The 21,795-nt window shown below is 30.3% G+C and overlaps 1 protein-coding gene across 5 annotated transcripts in view; it reads left to right on the forward strand.

Annotated features, from left to right (window-relative positions):
* LOC139499888 (uncharacterized) overlaps window positions 1-21,106 on the forward strand; it is a 56,313-nt gene extending 35,207 nt beyond the window's left edge. For 2 of the 5 annotated variants that reach the window (XR_011658255.1, XR_011658254.1), the window contains exons 5-15: window positions 2,799-3,115; window positions 8,885-8,957; window positions 9,201-9,558; window positions 10,010-10,114; window positions 10,476-10,563; window positions 11,102-11,350; window positions 13,041-13,261; window positions 13,652-13,834; window positions 16,321-17,240; window positions 17,647-17,981; window positions 18,283-21,106. Coding sequence is in view for 2 of the 5 variants with exons in the window: in XM_071288517.1 (XP_071144618.1) it covers window positions 2,799-3,115; window positions 8,885-8,957; window positions 9,201-9,558; window positions 10,010-10,114; window positions 10,476-10,563; window positions 11,102-11,350; window positions 13,041-13,261; window positions 13,652-13,834; window positions 16,321-17,240; window positions 17,647-17,809 (2,677 nt within the window). In the remaining 3 variants the exon portion in view is untranslated. Of the gene's footprint in view, window positions 1-2,798; window positions 3,116-8,884; window positions 8,958-9,200; window positions 9,559-10,009; window positions 10,115-10,475; window positions 10,564-11,101; window positions 11,351-13,040; window positions 13,262-13,651; window positions 13,835-16,320; window positions 17,241-17,646 lie in introns of all 5 variants that reach the window. The other 3 variants (XM_071288517.1, XM_071288515.1, XR_011658256.1) reach the window with 2 other exon arrangements.
* Window positions 21,107-21,795: the final 689 nt, after the last annotated feature.

Raw genomic sequence — 21,795 nt, forward strand, 5'->3', positions numbered from 1 at the left:
ATCAATTTTGACCCCCTGATACCCAAGTAGGTTTGGCCCCTTGATAATAATCCAAGTTCTTTCTGCTTCAGGTTTAGATTTTGAAGAAATTGTGAAATCATGTAGTATACATTAGATTTGATATTTCAAAATAAGGGGCATTTTTGAATGATCTCTTTGGAAACAATAAAACACTGGGCTCACAATGATATGATTTAGTAGTTAAAGTGATTTTTTCATTTGGTCTAAATACTTATTTGACTTTTGATATTTTATCTACATGTATATTTATTTTGGTTCTTTATTTTGGTGGTTAATTGCTATATCTCTTTGATGTATAGTGACCCTACATCTCCTTTTATTCACTTGTAATCATCACTTGGTCATAAAGCAATATCTTTATATCTAAATAAGGTACATATTTTCTGTAGGATAGACATATTCATTCAGTATGTCACAAAAATGCACTTATAAAACACCTATGTATTGTCTATATATATATGTATTCCATTGACAATCACAAAACAATATATGTCAGATAGGTAGTTGTCATGTATATTGATTTATATGCATATAAATAATTGATTTGTATTCTATATAAAAGTCAATAAGAATAATATATAAACCTGCCTACTTGTTATCTCATAAAACAAAGATTATCTTATTGTTTTTATACAAACTAAGGAAATGGAGCTTTTCTAATATTAATGAAGTTGGTTATTTTTTTATTTTTTAAAAGAAGACTTCATTATCTTTTTTGGAATTAAAGGTTGGTGAGTTTTGTACTTTAAACGGATCTAATAGTGCCAACATATTTCAAATTGCTGATGTAATATGGCAGGGGCGGATCCAGCCATTTTAAAAAGGGGGGTTCCCAACGCAGAGTAAAAGGGGGGGGGGGGGTTCCAGCTATATGCTCCCATTCAAATGCATTGATCGGCCAAAAAAAAGGGGGGGTTCCAACCCCCGGAACCCCCCCTCTGGATCCGCGCCTGTATGTATATATCAAGGATGACAACCAATGATACAGCAATCAAATAACAGGAGTATGGGCCAGTCTTAACATTTTATTAGAAATTTACCACTTAAATTTTATTGGTTGTACTTTTCAAGAACTAGCTGTTTTTCTAAAAACAAACAAGGTCAAAATAGTCAAATTGTGACCCTGTGATCACCAGTACCACATTTGTACCTCTGGTTTTGAAACTGTTCTACTAAATCAAACATTCAGAAATGGGCCAAAATTAGGATATAAAATATAGTAAATTAATTCAAGGGAGACACTCTGTCAATCATCTTTGGGATTAAAAAGAGTTAAGAAACACTTTATCTCTATTTGGATATCTGTCCCGGCCTGTTGACCCGAGAATAATGCCCCGCTTGAACTATTGACGTCATGGAACAATCTCTTTTTGATTTTACAGGAACGTTTGTGATGTCCAGTAATGGCGGATAAATAGCATAAAAGGTGTATTGGTAGTAAAAACTTCCCTGTTTAAGAGTGTATATGTAGAGAATCAGTCAACATAGTAAACAAAATACTCCCATATTTATTAAAAGATAATTGATCATATCCTATGCAGTACGTTTCACCCTGACATAATTTTTTTTTTTCAATGTTTGTTTTATTTTAATTAGTTATGAAATTAAAGTTCACTAGAAGTAAGGCAGAGGTCTTTCTAAAGTTTTACCATGTTTGATTTTTTTTTTTTGGTTTTCCTCTGTCACTATTGACATTTTGATAACATTTTGATTTAAAATAATCCTTGTTTATGATTCTTCTAGATTTGTGCATCTCTAAATGAGTTTATCTCTGCAACAGTAGAAATCTATTAAGTCCGTGGTTTATTCTTGCACAACATTACAGGGAGATAACTCTATAGAAATTAGTTGAGCGTTTTAATACCGTTCTATTGTTAAGGAAATATCAAGCATCTCAATGACCAAATTAAGTGTTTGTCTAACTGCTTTATATCCAATGAAATTTTCCTGATAAAGTATGTGGGTCAAGTTTTTTGAAATTTTTTATATTTTTGTCAAAGCGTCAAAGTAAATACTTTGTCAAAATTTTATGAAAATTAAACAGGTTAAAGTAATTACAGTCAATATTTTTGATACTACCTTAATTTAGAATATTGGTTGGTGCATTGAGGTATTTGGATGTTGCTTTTGAATCTATTCACTTTGTTTAGGGGGTCAAATGGTGACCTTTAGATGTCTAATTTTGATAAATTTTCATTAATGTTTGATTGCTGTGTTGTTGGCACATCTAATTTCATTTATCATCTAGAAATCTTTTGTGACACATTCAAATAAAATGTTTTGATTTAGATTTTGTAATGATGCTATCTGATTCAATGAGAAATACGACGTATTTTGATATCATTATACATGTATGTATTTACGATATTAAAACTAACAACATGTATGACGCACATTACATCCTTGTTTCAACCATTGTCACAACAATCAACTCAAAACATTTCAGAGAACTGTCAAAACTGTAAAAAAAAGGATTGTGTTACATTTGACTGAATCAGCTCAAACTCAAAAGTTTAAATTCCTAATTGTTTACCAGTACCGGTATACAGCAACATTACATATTGCCTAAATTACTTAGTCTGAGGTTTTATTCTATTTTTGCAAAGCGCTTGAATTGAGGTCTTTCCACCATCTGACGTTAAACAATTCAAGCAAATTAATTTCTGCAACAGTGTTTTTTTTGTTTTTGTATAATATACCTGACAATTTCTTAGACTTTTCTTTTTTTGTGATATACTATTCTTACTAACAGAGATGATTTTTCTTTTCTTTTTCAGTGAGGGATTAGAAAATGAAGTAAATTTATATGAGATTCCTGTACCTAAAGGAGTTCAAAGTCCACCAAAGGAGAATGATTATGAAGAGACGACAATATCTCCGATCCCCACAGAAAAGGAGGAACAGTCTGCCAGTCCAGTCCCTCCCCCTCTGCCTCCAAGGAGGGATAGGACATCATCTGATGCCCAGAGTCGGTCTTCGTGCGGGAGTATACTAGAAGAAATCAAACCAGGTCTTCCACTACGACCACAACTCACACCTAAATCAGAGATTTATAAAGGTTCCAATGAAAGACTTGTAGAAGATGATTTTTGTGGTATGAATCTTTTATTTGTAAATATATATGAGGACTAGAATTTTCTAAGAAAGGGGTACTGGTAGTTGAGGATATGTGTGATGTTCTAAGTAATTCTTTCACAAAATCCATTGTTATTGTAGAATCTTCAAATTAGCATGATTAAATACTTAATAATAGACCTTTATCCCCATTTTATGAATCTTTCAACACTTGAGCAAAGATTTTGGGAGGCTTGGCAAGTTGTATCATACAACAATAACTTTTGATAAGTTGTGGCATCAGACATATATCTATTGTGAGATAACCACTTTACTGTAATATCTGTGATGTCCAGTATTTGAGGATAATAGCAATAGACATGTTGACACTTTTTGTATTTAGCTGAATTTTGTCTATAAATGACCCTATAGATCTGTCTCAGAATGACCTTCTGATGTCAAGCAACAATTTCTTGTGGAACATGACATTAAATTTTTTATTGTGATGCAATATTTTGTGGGAACTAGTGTGATTTTAAGTAATGATGCACAAATTTGCATACAAGTGTAAATATGTCAATGTGGTGCAGGCTGCTCAATATGGAATTCTATAAGCACATGTTCATCCATGCTTCTGAACTTTCATTCATTTATAACTTTCTCAAATTTTGTAGTTACATAATAGAGAAAAAAATCTTTTGACAGGAAATATTTCTGAAATCTTTTACCACAACTGAAACCACAGAAGTGTAAAATGATATTTATATAGTTATATGGGATCTATCTTGTCAATTTTAATTTATATCTTCTTTGTATTGTGCAAATAATTATTTAACTTTTTGCATGATTGTTTGGTGTATCATGTTAGTTTAAATTATGTGACGATAAGAAAAATAGACCACATGTAAAAGATATGCATATAATCTTGGATACCTATTGTTAACACATTTTTTTATTTTATTCAGAAATTACCGGAACTTAACATTTTTTGAAATTTTGATCATTTGTTTAAAGTTTTGATCACGTTTTCTTATGCTGTAAAATTTACTCGACCTTCATACACTGACATTCAGATTGAATTTGTTTTGATAAAACTTTTGTAAATTTGCATAAAACATATGTACATTAAAACAAAAAAAACTTGACGAATTGTTTAAAAATACACTATTGAATAGACATTTTACACCATTTCCCAAATCAATGAGTACTTTAAAAAGATGACTAGTATGTAAATTGTCAAAACTACGGAAGTAAATTTTTAAAGTAAAGAATACTCGCTAGAATTGATTTTGTCTGTTTAAAAGACAAATGATTGGTATTGTCTCTCCGATGATCAGACTGTTAGTAATTTCCTGTCCAATTAGAAACAATAGCTAGAACAGTAACAAGATATATTTGTATAGAACAACCTCTATATGGTCTGAGAACTTAATTTGTATTGCATTTCTTAAGAATGAGTGCTTTCTCAAAAAGATTTTTACAGTGAATTGTACATGTTCTACTTGTGGGACATTTCTGTTAAGGGCAACTTGAATTCACTTTGACAAATTCAGACATACTCATTTTGGACATTTTTTTAATTGGACCAAATTACTATGTACCTTTAAAAAAGTCCTAGTTGCGGAACCATTACTATAAGGCATTTGGATTTTTTTTGACAATTTGCAAACTTTAGCTACTAAGAATCAATGTTAAACTAACTGAAATTCCTATACTTGATCGGGTTTTTTTTTCTAAAAAGAAGCTTGAAGGAAAAATGAATGGTATACAGAACTTCTTTCTCTTAATGTAGCAAAATATATGAATGAATTTGTTAAGTACATTGACAGGACTAATTTCCTTTGTTTGATTGGGTGTGTAATCTAGGCTGATGACCAGTGGGTTAGGTTACCAGATTTTGTTTGATCCAGTTAACATTGTAATTAATGGTTAACTGTTGAGTTTTTGATCATTGGATCAGGTTACAGATCAATCTGATGAATAATTATTGGTTTTAAAGGGTGCGTTTGACCATTAGGTCAGGTTATATTTTCTGTTTGATCTGAGTCAAAGAACCTATAATTAATTGGGCTGTTGACCTATTGATTTATTGACTGCATTTTAATTTAAACTTGGTAAGGTTTACTTAACCTCATAATGAGACATTTTGAATCAGTTCTATTCTTTGAATAAAAGTTTAATGTAATCTCTTTCAAAAACCATACAATCAGATTTACCTCAATTTATAATTTATAGACCAAGCTTAACCTTGATTAATTAACTTTATTAAAGGATGGCAATAAACCATGCATTTGTTCTAAACTGGTCCGCCGTTCTATCTACAGCTTCGCACCGAAGGAACAGGTTGGAGCTATTGTCACATTGGCATTAATTGGACGAGTCTTACAAATTCAACGATTCGCTAATAAAATTGGCCAATTAAAGTGATAGGAAATTGACCTTAAATGTTAATACTGCGATGCCGCAAAATAAACAAGTATCTGTTAATTAACCCCATGGTAGTAGCGCAGATAAATGACCAACGAGCGTGTTAACATGTTCTTGACAAACTGAGCCGGTATCTTTTGTTCCTTTAAGAACTCAGTAGGGTAATAAATGTGCTAATTTTTCGTTGATTTGCTATCAGTATAATACATAATTAAACACAGCCCATGATGTACTAGTCTCGTCGAATTATTAAATCCCGTGGTCAGAATTCTGACCACGGGATTTAGGCCATACCTGTTGTCAGTGTAGCGATAAGTGAACACAACAGGGGTCCAGTTTAGCATTTGTTCATAGCATTACATAAAAATAAAATACAAACAATTAAATGCGCAATTGAAGATGATCTCAGCATAAAAAGCATACACAATTTGCAATAAAAATCACACATATTTCAATAGGAAATTAATTAATGCTGTCAGGGATCTCATTAATTATTCAGTATTTATATAACTACAGTCAGTTCAACAGTTTATAAAGGATTTTTTTTCCAATTTTCGTTATATCTTATAAATAATTTGCTAGTCTCTAGTAACTTAGTTAATTTAATGATTTGTTTATACAAGGAGGTAATATTAAAAATATTACCTCCAAAGTTTAACATAGTTGTAACTTTGTTGAGATTATCTTTTTGTGACGCTGAGAACATCTGAGTTTAGATTTTTCAATTTTCAAAAATGGCCATCATATGCCTCAGCAAAGTTTGGGTTCAGTTACATCAAACATTTTGAACAATGAGACAGCTACCAATCAATACAAGGTTTTAAATGATCAGGGCATTCAAGGGTTCTACTAATAACATTTTTAAATAGTCATTTAATACCCAAACTTTGAATTAAACTCCCAAGTTTCCAGGGTCTTGACAATACTTATATTAAAGCAATAGAAGAATTTTGTCATTTCTTAGTATTTGATTTGATAGTTTATCTGTTACAAATATTTTGTACTTTTTTCTGATTTTTAAGCTTGACACATTGTGTATTGTGTAAGGGCCTTTCCCTTTTTACACATAAATAAGCCATATATAAACAGTTGTCATTAATAATTAATAAGGATATTTGTTTTGCTTTTCCCCCTATTATAATATTTATGTAAATTATTGTTTTGGCATTGAATTTAATTATCATTAGATAATGAACAATTGTTTTATACCTGTCTATTTTGACTTTTGGTCCTCTTTTTCAAACATGGATCCATTTGACATACATTTAGTCTTCTACATAGAAAATATTTTGGAAAGAAGTAAGTAATATCATCTTAAAATGAGGAACCTTTGTGAAGACAAAGATATAAAGTGAGGACAGAAATATCTACACTTTTTTACGACCACAAACATTTTTGTTGTCCAAAGACACATTGGTTTTCACACTCTAACTTTAGGAAAAGTAAATAGAATTCTATGAAATTTAAACACAAGGTTTATGACCACAGAAGGAAGGTTGGGATTGATTTTGGGAGTTTTGGTCCCAACAGTTTAGGAATGAGGGGCCAAAAAAGGGCCCAAATAAGCATTTTTCTTGGTTTTTGCACAATAACTTTAGTAAAAGTAAATAGAAATCTATGAAATTTAAACACAAGGTATATGACCATAAAATAAAGGTTGGGGTTGATTTTGGGGTTTTTGGTCACAACAGTTTAGGAATTAGTGGCCCAAAGAGTCCAATATTAAACTTTGTTTGATTTCATCAAAAATTAAATAATTGGGGTTCTTTGATATGCCGAATCTAACTGTGTATGTAGATTCTTTTTAATTTTTTGTCCCGTTTTCAAATTGGTCTACATTTAGGTCCAAAGAGTCCAAAATTAAACTTAGTTTGATTTTAACAAAAATTGAATTCTTGGGGTTCTTTGATATGCTGAATCTAAACATGTACTTAGATTTTTGATTATGGGCCCAGTTTTCAAGTTGGTCAAAATCAGGGTCCAAAATTAAACTTTGTTTGATTTCAACAAAAATTGAATTCTTGGGGTTCTTTGATAATAATTTTGCTGAATCTAAACATGTATTAAGATTTTTGCTTATGGGGCCAGTTTTCAAGTTGGTCCAAATCGTGGTCCAAATTGAATGTTGTGTCCATACTTGCCCCAACTGTTCTGGGTTCAAACTCTGCGTTCGTAAATAGCTGCGCCCTGCTGAGCATCTGGTTACTGCTGGTATTGTATATAAAAACAAGAATGTGTCCAAAGTACACGAATGCCCCACTCGCACTATTATTTTCCATGTTTTATGGACTTTGAAATTGGGTAAATATCTAATTTGGCATTAAAATTAGAAAGATTATACTATAGGGAACATGTGTACTAAGTTTCAAGTTGATTGGACTTCAATTTCATCAAAAACTACCTTGACCAAAAACTTTAACCTGAACCAGGACGAACGAACGAACAGACGGACAGACGGACGGACGAACGAACGAACGAACGGAGCCACAGACCAGAAAACAAAATGCCCCTCTACTATCGTAGGTGGGGCATAAAAAAAGGAGGGAAAAACACTCAAAAAGTCTCTGAATTTTTAAAATAGAGTATTGTGAAAATAAAATCTATGTGAATTTGGACCTTTTTCATTTGATTCATGAAATAAGACAAGTAAATATGGATATATCAAGATATGGGATCAATGAGAAACCTTCAAACAACATAAAAAAAATAATAGATATAATAGTTTCTAAAAACAACAGACAAATATCTTAAGTATTAATCAAGTTGTAAATAAGTTTATCATAGACAACCAAAAACTTCCTTTAAAACAAAATCCCTTTAATGACAAAAATGTAAACATATATAAACAAAAACAACCAGATTAATTACTTGATAAATTCTTATAAAATCCATATCGGGAATAATCTAGTTTATCATAGACAATCAAAACAAATGTAGTTTTGCTTTAACATGACTAAATACACATGTAAATTTTTCTGTAACATGACTATAAACTAGTGGTATCTTGTTACCATCAATAATATCAATAGTAATATAATATACTTATAATTTTATAGATAATCAAGTTGAACATTCTATATCCTCTCCAATGTTTATCTTATATTAATTTTTTTTTTAGCAATGTACTAAATTTTTCTTTCAGCTAAATAGTTGTCAAAGTTGTTCACACTATATATAGTGCAGGACTGTAGTTTAATTGATAAGATATACTCGACAAAATGAAAAATAGTATTAAATATTTCAAGCATTTTAAAAAGTTTTTGTTGCTATCTCAGAGATGTACCCCATATCTCACTTTATACATATATTCATTAATATTTTTTGCAAGACTTTAAAAATACCTGTTTATTTTATAATAATCAAACTTGAATATATTTTTCAGATGATTTAGATGGGACATCTTATGAATCTTATACTGAAGAAGAAGCTGCAAAATTCAATGTTCAATTACCAAAGTAAGTTTAATGATCTAAGGGAGATAACTCTAGTTCTCAAAATTAATTTTATTGTAAATTTGAAATATTAAAATGAATATATATTTGCTTATCATTACTATTTTGTAAGCTTAAAATTTATTATATATTTTATAATTTATAAGATATTTTAAAGAACATAAATACTTTTTTTTTTTTTAAATGATTTTCAAGATACATTTGTAGTTATAAACAGTACATAAACCTGATAAATACTTTTTACAGGCCAGTCAAGAAATCCAATAAACACAAAAAGTTATCCAAATCTCGTTCATCCAAAGAGTGGGATTTAAATGTGCCTTTACGATGTTTAGACGAATTGACTCTGTCAGGAGAGCTCTTGTTCAAAGGGAAGCTATCCTGGACAAGAAAAACATGTGCCTTATCGGAAGGACGATTAGTGTGTTATAAACCTGATAAGTGTGATTCCAAACCCGCCTTAGTCATACAGTTGACTGGATATAAAAGTGCTTTCTCAGAAAAAGACAATCGTAAAGGATTTGATATAAAATTAACTCATCCTTCACTTGAACTTCATGTGTTTTCGGTGGAATTTAAAGAATGGGCTTCTTTGTGGTGCGATGTAAGTATACATGAAAATTTAAGTTATTCAACTTTCTTTATGAGTTTGTCCATCTGTTGGATATTTTTGGATATTATTTGCTTTATTTGTTAGCTAGCATTTGTATTTATCCTCATGAATATTTTCTTTTTTCCACATCTCAAAGGAGTGAACTATACATATCATGCTACACAATTTGTCAAACTCTAAATTGTCTTTAAATGAATAAATTGAACACATTAAAGATCTACACAAAACAATCACAATGGATATTACTGACTTGGAATTACATGTAGTCCTTGCTGACTTGGAATTACATGTAGTCCTTGCTGACTTGGAATTACATGTAGTCCTTGCTAACTGACACTTATATATTTTGACATCACTCATATATAGCCTTGAATAACCATGATCTATGCAAAACACATTTATCTACTTTAAGAAACCTGTAATAGTGTTTTTGTATTTTCAGTATATCAATGCCATGGCTGAAGGTGGCGCCCCACCAGGACAATACTATCATCTGGCCAGAACCACTTCATTTACAGTAGACAACAGCCAGATTTATGGTAGCAAGGTTTGTAATTTGTACAGTTCTATTGTTAAATCTGAATTAAGGGGGTACAAACACAAGTTTAAAAAAAAAATCAAATGGAGTACCATGAAAAAATGTGGTTTGCTAGCGATATAATGAATTACATTCAAAAACAACTTTAAACATATATCTTACTTTTGAAATAGGGGATGGTTCCAATTTCCATAATTCATTTCATTTTAACTGTAAAGTATTAAGAGAAATCAGGGACAGGAATAAGAAAAAACATGAAGATAAAACCTGTCAAACAGGGTAAGATCAAGAAATTCTTAAATTTAAACTCTGCAAAACTTTGTCACCATAACAGACAAATTCTTATGTTTGATTTAATTTAATTTGCCAGGTTGATCTGAAGATGTCTCAATCCCAAGGGTCTCTAGCCAGTAGTGATGGTTTAGACCAAGATTTTGTCAGATCAAACAGTTTCAATAGTAAGTTTCTCTGTGTTAATGCATCAATGGTTAGAAACTTTTTTCACAAAGTATGTGTTAATTGTGTTAAAGTAAAATAAAACAATATTGATTGACAGGGTAAAATACTGTTAATTTAACAAAAAAAGGTGTCCTTAACTTTCCCCCAAAAATTTAATCAAGAAATTAAGCAGCTTGCAACCAATTAACTTTAAAGAAAAACAGTGTACAGTTATAGACGGAGATTATTAGATGAAATTTCTTAATATTTATTTCTATATCTTTTTTGACTGGTAGAAAGCACAGATACCCAAATGTCATAGAAATGAAAGAAAAGAGACTGTGTATACATTAAACTTGTAAGATAAACATTCTGAGTGAAACATTCAAAATTTGCTGCTTTTTAAGTGTTCATTATTCAGTTAAAAGGTATTTGTTAACACTCAACAGAAAAATATTTCAAGATCAACAATAATACAATGGAGTATATGCTACACAGTTTAGATAATCATTTATTTTTCTGTTTAATTATTTACCGATAATTTTGTTTAATTTTCAGAACCCAAAGTTTCCAGAATGGGTTCCTTTGCATTCCGTGCCTCGCAGTTTTTTGAGTCCATTGGTAAAAAATCTGGGAGAAAGTTATCATCAGTATCAAGTTTAAACAATCTTCGGGAGAGTTCTGGTACATCGACTTCTCTAGGGTCTCCCTGTACACCTGTAACGACTCCAGATACACCTGTGTTCTTACCTGACTTTTTACCTGAAATCCCATCTCTACCATCAGTTAGACCTATAACACATTCAGGTTAGTTGAAATAAGTAAAAACTTAAATTGTCAGCAATGCTGTCATGGTTAATATTTCGAGTTGTCTCCCCTTTGTAGTGGATATGCCATATGCAATTTATGTGATAATCCACTAAATAACTACACCAATTAAAAAAAAAAGTTGTTTTGCACAAGACCAGTAAATAACCACATGTTAATTAATTCAAATGGAATGACCAAAGACTAAGTAATGACTGCTTACTGATCATCAAAAATTTCTGTAAAAATGTAGGAAATTTGTTATTTTAAAGCTGTGCTGGTTTTAATTTTGTAATCTTTAACTTTTGTTGTCCTTTATTAATTATCAGTTTAGTAAAAAAAATCTTGTGTAAATACTTTCAACAAATTTTACTTACATTTAGAATGTTTGAAAGATTCAGTTTCTTGTGAATAGGTTGTAAAAGATATTATTTTGGACTTATTTCATACTGTCATCATTATAACAGGGCTCACGCTACCAGGCGACTTGGGCGAAGAAGTCACCCTCCCGACCGTCACTTCGCTTTCCCCGACCCCCAAAAGCGAAAACAAGTCGCCCTGTTCTTGACGAAAGTCGCTTTCAGTCGCTTCCGTCATCGGACATTTTCAATTTTTACCAAGTTGATGAAACATTAATTTTTAACTGATAATTAAAGAAATTCAGACATAAACTATTCATTATCTTTAGAAAAGAGGTTGAAGCAATGTCTTCGCAGTGTGTATCAGGTTATTTGATAAAAATACAACTTTTTATCACTGCGTGCATTTTCGCAAGTTCCGGTGCTTGTTACTCGAAAACGTACATCAACCTAAATTTTGGCGGCAAAATAAGTTTGTTACTTCATTTAAACGTGATAAAAGTTGCCTCCAGTAAATGTTTAATCCATTTATTGCATTAAAACCATCATGTTCCTTTCCAAATAACTTGTCAAACATCATTTATTTTTGTAAATTTTCTTGCATTCTTCCGCCATTGACCGATTTCTAAACTACGGATCTGAACCGGACCAGCTGTGACCGAAATCCGTACTTTTACAATAATTACTACGGACGCACGGAGGGAACAGCTGACAGAAGAATATTGATCCCAAAGGGAAAAATTACGCATCCCACACGCATTAAGAGACTTTTGGTTACATCTAATTGATTGGTGTATATAATTCCCTATATTTTTTATGAATGTTTCAAACTATTGATTAAAGTTGCTTAACTCTGAGACTATTATACTAATATCAATATATTATGGCCCAGCTTAATAACTTTTATATTTTTTTTATGAGAAACACTGAATTTCATACACAAGATAATTTTTAATTAAATTGTAATTGATATAATTTCTTTACATTTTTTAAAATAAAATTATTTTTTTTAGTGCTAGATATTTAGTTGGTAGTTTCTCACAAGAACCTTAGTAAAACTTAAACAACTTTTAATTTCAAATGTTACTTTAATTGTAATTTTTTACTCATATGAATTGAACAACATAAAAAGAACATTATTTACATATGGCCCTTTATACTATTGTAAAATCCAAACATTGTAGCGCACCCGTGCGAATGAGCACTTCTCTTTCAAATCTCACCACTTCTCCCTATCAGTTTCAAAAAGAGAAGTCACTTCTCCCTATAATTCTGAAGTAGTGTGAGCCCTGTATAATTGATCAAATTTCATTTGTTTTAATTTATTTCAGGGTATCTATGTATCTATAGCAACTTCAACAAAAGAAAATGGGGAAAACGATGGTGTCTTGTACGTGATAACACATTTGAATGTTACAGAAATGAGACTAGTGGTGTTTGTGAATTGGACTTTTTATTACGATATTGTAAATTACGGAGAGCAATGGTAGAAACAAAGAGTGAACTTGGCTTAATGCTGGTTGAGAAAGCTGGAGAGAAAATAACAATTGAGGTATGATTAAAAAAGCAGAATTTACATAATGGTAAAATAAAAAAAAACCAACTGAACCAACATCTCTATGGTGATAGAGTTACCTTAAGTGGATACCAGATAGTATGCAAGGTTGTCAGTTTAAAAACTTGAATTCTGCTTAATTGAAAAATGTAAACTAGCAGGTGCACAACTTGGTCATGGTAGAAAGATCTGTGCAAGTCAGGTCAAATTTTGTAAATACTTTTGAAGCATTTGTGGATAAAGATAGAAGTGTGAAGTGGACAGTACACCAGAGGACAAAGTGATCTCTGTCAACAAAAAATGCAAAAGTTACCTATCAAAATAATTTAAAGATTAAATAAAAAAAAATTAAAAAAAATTGTAAGTTCATTATTTATATATTTGTAGCCACTCAGTCGGGAGGAAATGTTTGGATGGTTACGAGTTCTGATGAGAGAGACATCAACAGAGGTTGTTCCTGAAGGTCTGGAGGAATTCTGGGTAGAAGAAGAATCTCCGTATAATGATATAAATCCAACAGACATGTCCTCTCCAACATCAGATGCTGGGGGTTATTCTTCTATTAAAGATGTAAGTATATTAAGGGGAGATAATCCTATTTGAAGACGGAAGTATTTTAAGGGGAGATAATTCTTCTATTAAAGATGTAAGTATTTCAAGGGGAGATGATCTGAGAAAATCTTATTTGTTGAAAAGTCTTATCAATGAATCTATTATTCATACCTTATCACAAGGTCAAGATTGATGAAATACATAATTTTGAAATACATTTCAATAATTGAATCAAATTAAAAAGCAACTTATTCATGTTGATTAAAATGAGTTGTTTCTTTAGGTCAGTGGAATAAGAAAATTTTATACATTTATAATATCATTCTGAAACAGTAGCATTTACAATTTTGAGTAGTAGTTAAAATACTTTAAAACTCAGGAGCAAAGAGACTATTGATTGAAATAAAAAATCCATCTTTGTATGCACTGGTACCTACCTAATTCAGTTCTGATCTGTAGCCAGAAAAACTTGTCTAATTCCAATTTTTTCCCCCTTTTATTTACTACATTTTTTTACTAGCAATTATGAAAATATGGATTTTAACATTAACCAAAAATGCATGTTGAAATATTCATCAAACTTCATTTTTTTTTCGTTGATAAAAAGCTCCTATGTATTAGATACTTGCAATGACTTAAGGAAAAATGAAAATGAAAATTTAAATTTAAATGAATTTACTTGATGTATATATTTAATGTACATATAATTTTGGCTAATACTGTCTGTGCTTACTGAAATGTAAGAATTATATGTCATCTTAATTTCCAGGATACTCATGCACTCACGGTAGCCTCTGAAATAACATCTGATATGAAGAGGGGTCATTCTTGCTCATGTCTGGAAAAATCTTTCTATGATTATACTTCAGTGCTCACTGCTGAAGAAAATAAACTTTTCCAACTTGTGAGAGAAGATCTTTTTGTCAATATGTTGTTGTAACTGAAGGCCATACTGTTTTTAAACAAGACAAATCTAACTGATCGGTAAAATTTTATCCCTTTTCTGTAATCTAACTCCTCTCAAGCTTAGTGTTTTACCTGCCTCAGACTTTTTAAGTAACATTCACAATTGTAACTTAATTGCTTATGTCTTTTATCTTTCTTGTTAAATATAGGTCAAATAGAAATGAATTTGATCATTTCATTTAATATATAGAATACTCTGCTTCCAACCAGAGCTTTTTCCCATTCCTAGCTGTAGTTTCAATAAAATTTATATTATTTAGCTCAAACAGAAAATTATAATCAATTTAATTATTTTTCGATAGTTATTTCATTGTTTTGTATAGGAGTAAGTAAATGTGTTTTGTCAATGATACCATAAAATAAGCCCTTCAACAGAATCTTTTTTGGTTTTTGGTCAAGGTAGTTTTTGATGAAGTTGAAGTCCAATCAACTTGAAACTCAGTACACATGTTCCCCATGATATGATCTTTCTAATTTTAATGCCAAATTATAGTTTTGACCCCAATTTCATGGTCCACTGGACATAGAAAATGATAGTGCGAAGAACAGGTTAAAGTTTTTGGTCAAGGTAGTTTTTGATGAAGTTAAAGTTACATCAACTTGAAACTTAGTACACATGTTCCCTATGATATGATCTTTATAATTTTAATTCCAAATTTGACCCTTATTTCACGGTCCACTGAACATAGAAAATGATAGTGCGAGTGGGGCATCTGTGTACTATGGACACATTCTTGTTTGGTGCTCATTTATGTATGGAAAAGGGATGACTGCTCTTCAACATTATACTTGTTTGACTTTCTTACTATTTTGATCTGAGCGTCACTGATGAGTCTTATGTAGACGAAACGCAAGTCTGGGGTATCAAACTATAAGCCTGGTACCTTTTATAACTATTGACCATGTACAGGGTTTAAGTTTGAAGTGTTGAATACAATATGTGCTTTGGTTAACATGTTTACTATCCAATAAAACATCATAAAGTAGCAATCAACTTTTATCAAATGAAAACTTTTTTTTTTTAGAAATAAAGCTCTTTGCTAGTTAAGCAATCTTTTAGTAGCACTTTTTGGATAACTTTATCCAGTGTATAATGTTATTAGTTCAAAAGTAACCAGCACCAACTTATAATCAGTCTATATCAGTCAGACATTATTCATATCATCTTCAATTTAATTTTCCTCATTATATTAATTACATCATAAAATTTCTTCAATGAAAAATATGAAACTTATAAAAATGTAACTGTCACTCTCAGAGTGAAGGCTTTTCAGAAATCTTTTTAATATTTTTCATTTTGTTTAATTTAATTGTTTTAAGTTTTATCAATTTTACAAATATCAATTGTATTTTACACATTCTCATTTGTATGCTTAAATGGCTCCTGAAAATTGTTACATAAAATTAAACTTTGGACATGATTTCCTTTGATATCATGAATAAATATCCTAACAATAAATCCCAAACATATTTTGATACAAAGAGAATCTAATTTTTTTGTCACAATATTTATTGAGCATTACAATTTTCTTTTACAGGATTTGAACATTGTGAAACATAAAGGCTCTGAAGGGGAGAATGAAGACTCTGCTCTAGACATTACTGCTAATACTACATTGATATCTGACTATCAAATCCCTGTAGATCAATGTGAATCCGATATATCTAAAATTCAAGGGGAGGTAACAGGAGATTTATACTCACAAGTCAGGAGGAAAAGTTCAGAATCAGCCAATGAGGAATCTCTAACTAGTGATCATAGGGTGTCAGATAATGTGTTTAAGTTTGATGAACAGGAAACCAGTCATTTAGGACAGGGAGATAACTCTGAAGAGGATGGCAGTATGTTTGCAGACATCCTCAATAAAATTAATCACCATTTTAGCAGAGAGAACTCTTTAGTTTCTGAAGAGTTTAATGTGCAGAGTGATACTGCTTATAATAGTGCTGTGTGTTCTGAAAATAGTTCTTTAGAACGAAAACCTCACCAAGATGTACATTCCATTAGTGACAATTTGGACACATTAAGTCAGGGGACGGATATCCAAGTCAGTCCTCTTGAGGAGTTCTCTTCTGTCATACATACTGCTGACCATCACAATGATGGCTATGAAAACCATATCAATGCCAAATGTATAATGGACCAATCAACTGTTTCAACTCAAAGTTTTAACCAATCCTCAAGGACCAATTTTGAAATTACCAATTCTATAATCGACCAGTCAAATACTTCTGTGCAGACCTTTAGCCAAACAGAAACAACAACAATTTTTGAACAGACAAATGAAACAATTCAGACACATTTAACTGTTGATTCTAAGTCTGTATCTAGGGACCAGTGTGACAGTGCTATATTCGAATCTGAATCCATTTTAGAAGATCTAGATGGTAACCCAAAAGCTTTTCTACGGAAGATAGAGCAACTAAGAACTCATTTAGTTGAACTTAAGAAAACCAGGTAGGTTTTGATGTACTTGTTGAATAAAACTAGAAAAGTGTGAAAAAAGTTTCCCTATCAACATACAATGTAGGAAATTTGAAAAGGATGAAATGATGTTATATAACTTTTGTCATTACCATGACTAAATTATTTCATTTTAGCTTAACATTTACAACATATTATGCATTTAATAAAGATATATCTTTAAAATAATTATTAAGTTATCCAATGAAATTGCTAAAATGTTTAAAAAGTTGATTTTTCTTTTTTCCTTTACCTGATCAAAATATCAAACATAAAATAAGATGTGGTATGATTTCCAATAAGACAGCTATCCACAAGATACCATATATCATAGAAATTCATTTTTGTTTTAAAAAAAAAAGCAGGTTAAAAAATGAAAATGTATTGGTTTCTTTTGCAGGATATCTGTCAGAAATCAAAAAGAGCAGGCTGTGAAAGATTTGGAGAGGAATTATCTTGAAGAGGAATATGACAGACTGGATGAAGAATGTCGAACAATTACAGACGAAATATCATTGTTAGAAGAACGTTTATCATTACACGAGGGTTATGATAATTGTTAAATGTATCTTATAAGAACACAATATGGAGAACTGAAAGTTGTATCCCTGTATTTCATGCATTATACATTCACATGTCAAAATGTATCTGTCAAAAACAACCAGCTTTTTTTTGCAATCTCATACTTTTAGATAAGGATAGATAAAAAGAAATACTTTGTGGTTTTACATTACTGTAAATTCAGAAATTATTGTGTGCATTTATTATTGCGATTTTGTCATTTTAGACTTAAATACAATTTTAAAGTTAACGATTTGGAGAAAAATCCTGTTTAATTTCCTTATAGAAAATATTTCAAAATGCAGGTTTAAATTATTGCGTTTATAACCCTGTTGCATTTTTCGCAATAATTTCTGAATTTACAGTATATTCAAATCCTGTTTAATTTCCTTATAGATAATATTTCAAAATGCAGGTTTAAATTATTGCGTTTATAACCCTGTTGCATTTTTCGCAATAATTTCTGAATTTACAGTATATTCAAATCCTGTTTAATTTCCTTATAGAAAATATTTTAAAACGTGAGTTTAAATTATTGCGTTTATAACCCTGTTGCATTTTTCGCAATAATTTCTGAATTTACAGTATATTCAAATCCTGTTTAATTTCCTTATAGAAAATATTTCAAAACGTGAGTTTAAATTATTGCGTTTATAACCCTGTTGCATTTTTCGCAATAATAAAAACATCGCAATAATTTCTGAATTTAGAGTATATTCAAGCATCTATCTTACAACTGATAGTTTATAGCAAGTCATAATATTTATCATAGCGTTGAATCTCATGGGACCATTTATACTTTATTTGCAATATGTAGATATGGCACTCGTTATATTAAAGCAAAAATAAGCACTTTTCATATTTTGTTTTTACACTCAGTTTTCTCAGCTTACCAATACAATATTGCAACATGTAAAAAAAAAAAATGAAGGGACAATTTTACTGAAATTTAATACTCTTGGGGATGTATATACTTTGTTGTCTGGGCATGATGATCAAAAAGGGAACTCAAAGGTTGAGAGGATTTTTTTTTTTTTCAATATAGAATTGATTTCCCTTGGAAACAATTTCATTCCATTTCCGATTCTAAATTTACATCTGATTATGGTTAAACATAACTTTTGACTGTTTAAAGTTTTGTTTTAGAACTCAGTTTAGAAGAACAATGTGGAGAAAGAAAGTATTTCTAATGACTATTCTGACTGGTTGATTCTTTCCAATGTGACAATGTCAGATATTTGTAATATTAAGTTTGTAGTGCTCACTTGTGATATTAATTAATGATATTTTTTAGGGGGGAATGTTGAGTGCTGTGTTGTGATATAACTTGGTCAATGATATTTTTTTTAGATCTCTTTATTTGTAAATAGCGTGTTCAAATCAAAATGTTTTTATTGTTAACGTTCATATCATACATTTTATTTGTTTTATACTGTAGAATTGTATATTGTTTTTGTTTATACATGTTGGCCTTTAAGGTAAAATGTAGGTCAAATATACCTACTTACAACTGAGCTGTTTTATAAATAGCAAAGTTATCATTGATGTGTATACACATATTAGGTTGTATTAACAATACTGTACATTCAGAAATTATTTTGTGCATTTATTATTGCGATTTTGTCATTTTAGACTAAAATGCGATTTAGTTTTTTTGCAAAGTTAAGATAATTTCTGTTAGATTCATATGAAAAACTAAAAATACAAGTTTAAATTATTGCGATTATAACTCTATCTCATTTTTTCGCAATAATAAAAACATCGCAATAATTTCTGAATTTACTGTATGTAATGTTCTATACTGAACATGAAATTGATGTCAGTCTATATCTACTGTCAAGGGACTCTTCCACTCTTTACATATTTATTTTCACCTGAGATTATTTTTCTGATCAGATTTTAAATAAAACATGCACCAGTTTTTGCGGACCTGAAAACGGCAATAAACATATCATAATGTACAAATTGTTATCTTAACTATAATAATCTAAGCCAAATGTTGGAAAACAACATACCAACATTTTCAGTTAAATAATTAACAACATATATAATAAAGAAAGAATATTTTTTAAACTTGACCTTATACTGACATACATCCTTGTACATGTTGTAGGCAAAATCTAAAAGAACTAAGATAAATGTTCCTGAATTTGTAATCTGGATAGTACCATGAAAGATATTATTTTTTTGGAATTTTTCTTTCATGAAAGTAGCTGCTTTTTTAAAGGAAATTCTATTCAGCAATAGAAAATATTTCTAAATTTGAAAACTATTAAGAAGTCTTTCATATCATATGAAATTAAACAAGATTATTATGCAAATTAATCAAAATATGTATTTTATGTTCATTATAACCAGAAACTAGACACTGTAAGCAGCAAAAGTAATTTTGTTTTCAATTATCAAAATGTGTCCGTCAATCATCAAAAAGAAAAGTCTGAGACAATGCTTCAAATACTGTTAAGGGAGATAATTCAAATTGCTGACATGGGAGATAACTCAAAATAATTACAGTACTCAAGTGTTTTTATTTTTGCAATTTTTTCATATTGTATGTAACAGAAATATATAATTATAAACATATCAGAAGAATTTATAATCAAATGGTGAATTTTTCATAATAATATGATTTCAATTAAGTATAATTCCAAAAGTCTGTGACCTTGTAAAATCTGAGACAATCAGAAGATAAAAGGTTCTTAGTCTTTTGGGATGAAACTTTGTGATTTTTTGGTTTACAAGTGTTAAAAACATATCATGATTTATAGTGTTAAAAAATGTGTATTTAAGATTATCAGTGGTTGAACATTTAGATTTTCTTGATCCAACAGGGTTCAGATTTAATTCTCGGTGTCTAGTTTAACTGTTAATAGTTTTTTCATCGGTGCCCCAGTTACAAGGGAGTTTTTTCCTTCTAAAACATTTAAGTTTTATTCAATGGCAGTCAATTGTTACGATAGATATGATTTTTGCTATGAAATAAAAAGAAATTCTAATTTTTACATAAACAATTATTTTGTATTTTTGCCACATGCTATTTTAAAAATTAATTTGATTTGTAGAAAATTCATTGACACCTATAAGATTTGTTAACTTGGAATCTTTAGATTCCCAGTGATGAAGTTGAATGATTGAATTATATGTTGAATTGTTACAATAATAAAGGATCAGCTGAAAAACTGGAATCTATAAATATATTTTATATAGACATAAGAGTGGATGATTCTTTATTTTTTAAAGCTTTAAGGATAAGAGATCCAGTTTTGCTTATCAATTGACATTAAAATGCCAAACTATTATTTGTCTTATGTTGTTACTTAATGAAATAGAAATTAGAGGTCAAATATGTCAAATACAATGACAAGAAATCTTTTGAGAAACAGGTGCTGAGCCTGTTTGTTTGAAGTAGGAAGAAGTTAGATGTGACTTAATGGGAAATATAATATATTAATTAAAGAAAAAAACAAATACTGACCAAATGAAGAAAAGCAAAAGTATAAAAAAAGGCTCAGAAAATTGAAACTTACATTAACTTATACACTCCAAACAAAAATTGAATGAACTCAGAAAAAAACTGCAAGATTTAGCAATACAATCCAAACTTAAATTAGATGAACTCTGACACCCTTAGGGTGAACTTTATACTTCTGCACTTGTTGCACCTTGTTTTGTTTTCTGTTCAGGATCAGCTACGTTCATTGAAAAATCAAAATGATTTACTGTTTAGATATAGGAGGATGTCCAATGAGTGCCAATGAAACAACTCTCCATCCAAGTAACAATGTATAAAAGTAAACCATTATAGGTCAAGGTATGGCCTTCAACATACGGCCTTGGCTCAAACCAAACAGCAAGCTAAAAAGGGCCCCAAAAATTACTAGTGTAAAACCTCAAACAGGAAAATGGTCTAATCTATATAAAAACGAAAAAATGAGAAACGCTTATGAACCACATAAACAGACGACAACCACTGAACTTCAGATTCCTG

This window comes from Mytilus edulis, chromosome 13, assembly GCF_963676685.1.
Source record: "Mytilus edulis chromosome 13, xbMytEdul2.2, whole genome shotgun sequence".
NCBI classification, from domain to species: domain Eukaryota; kingdom Metazoa; phylum Mollusca; class Bivalvia; order Mytilida; family Mytilidae; genus Mytilus; species Mytilus edulis.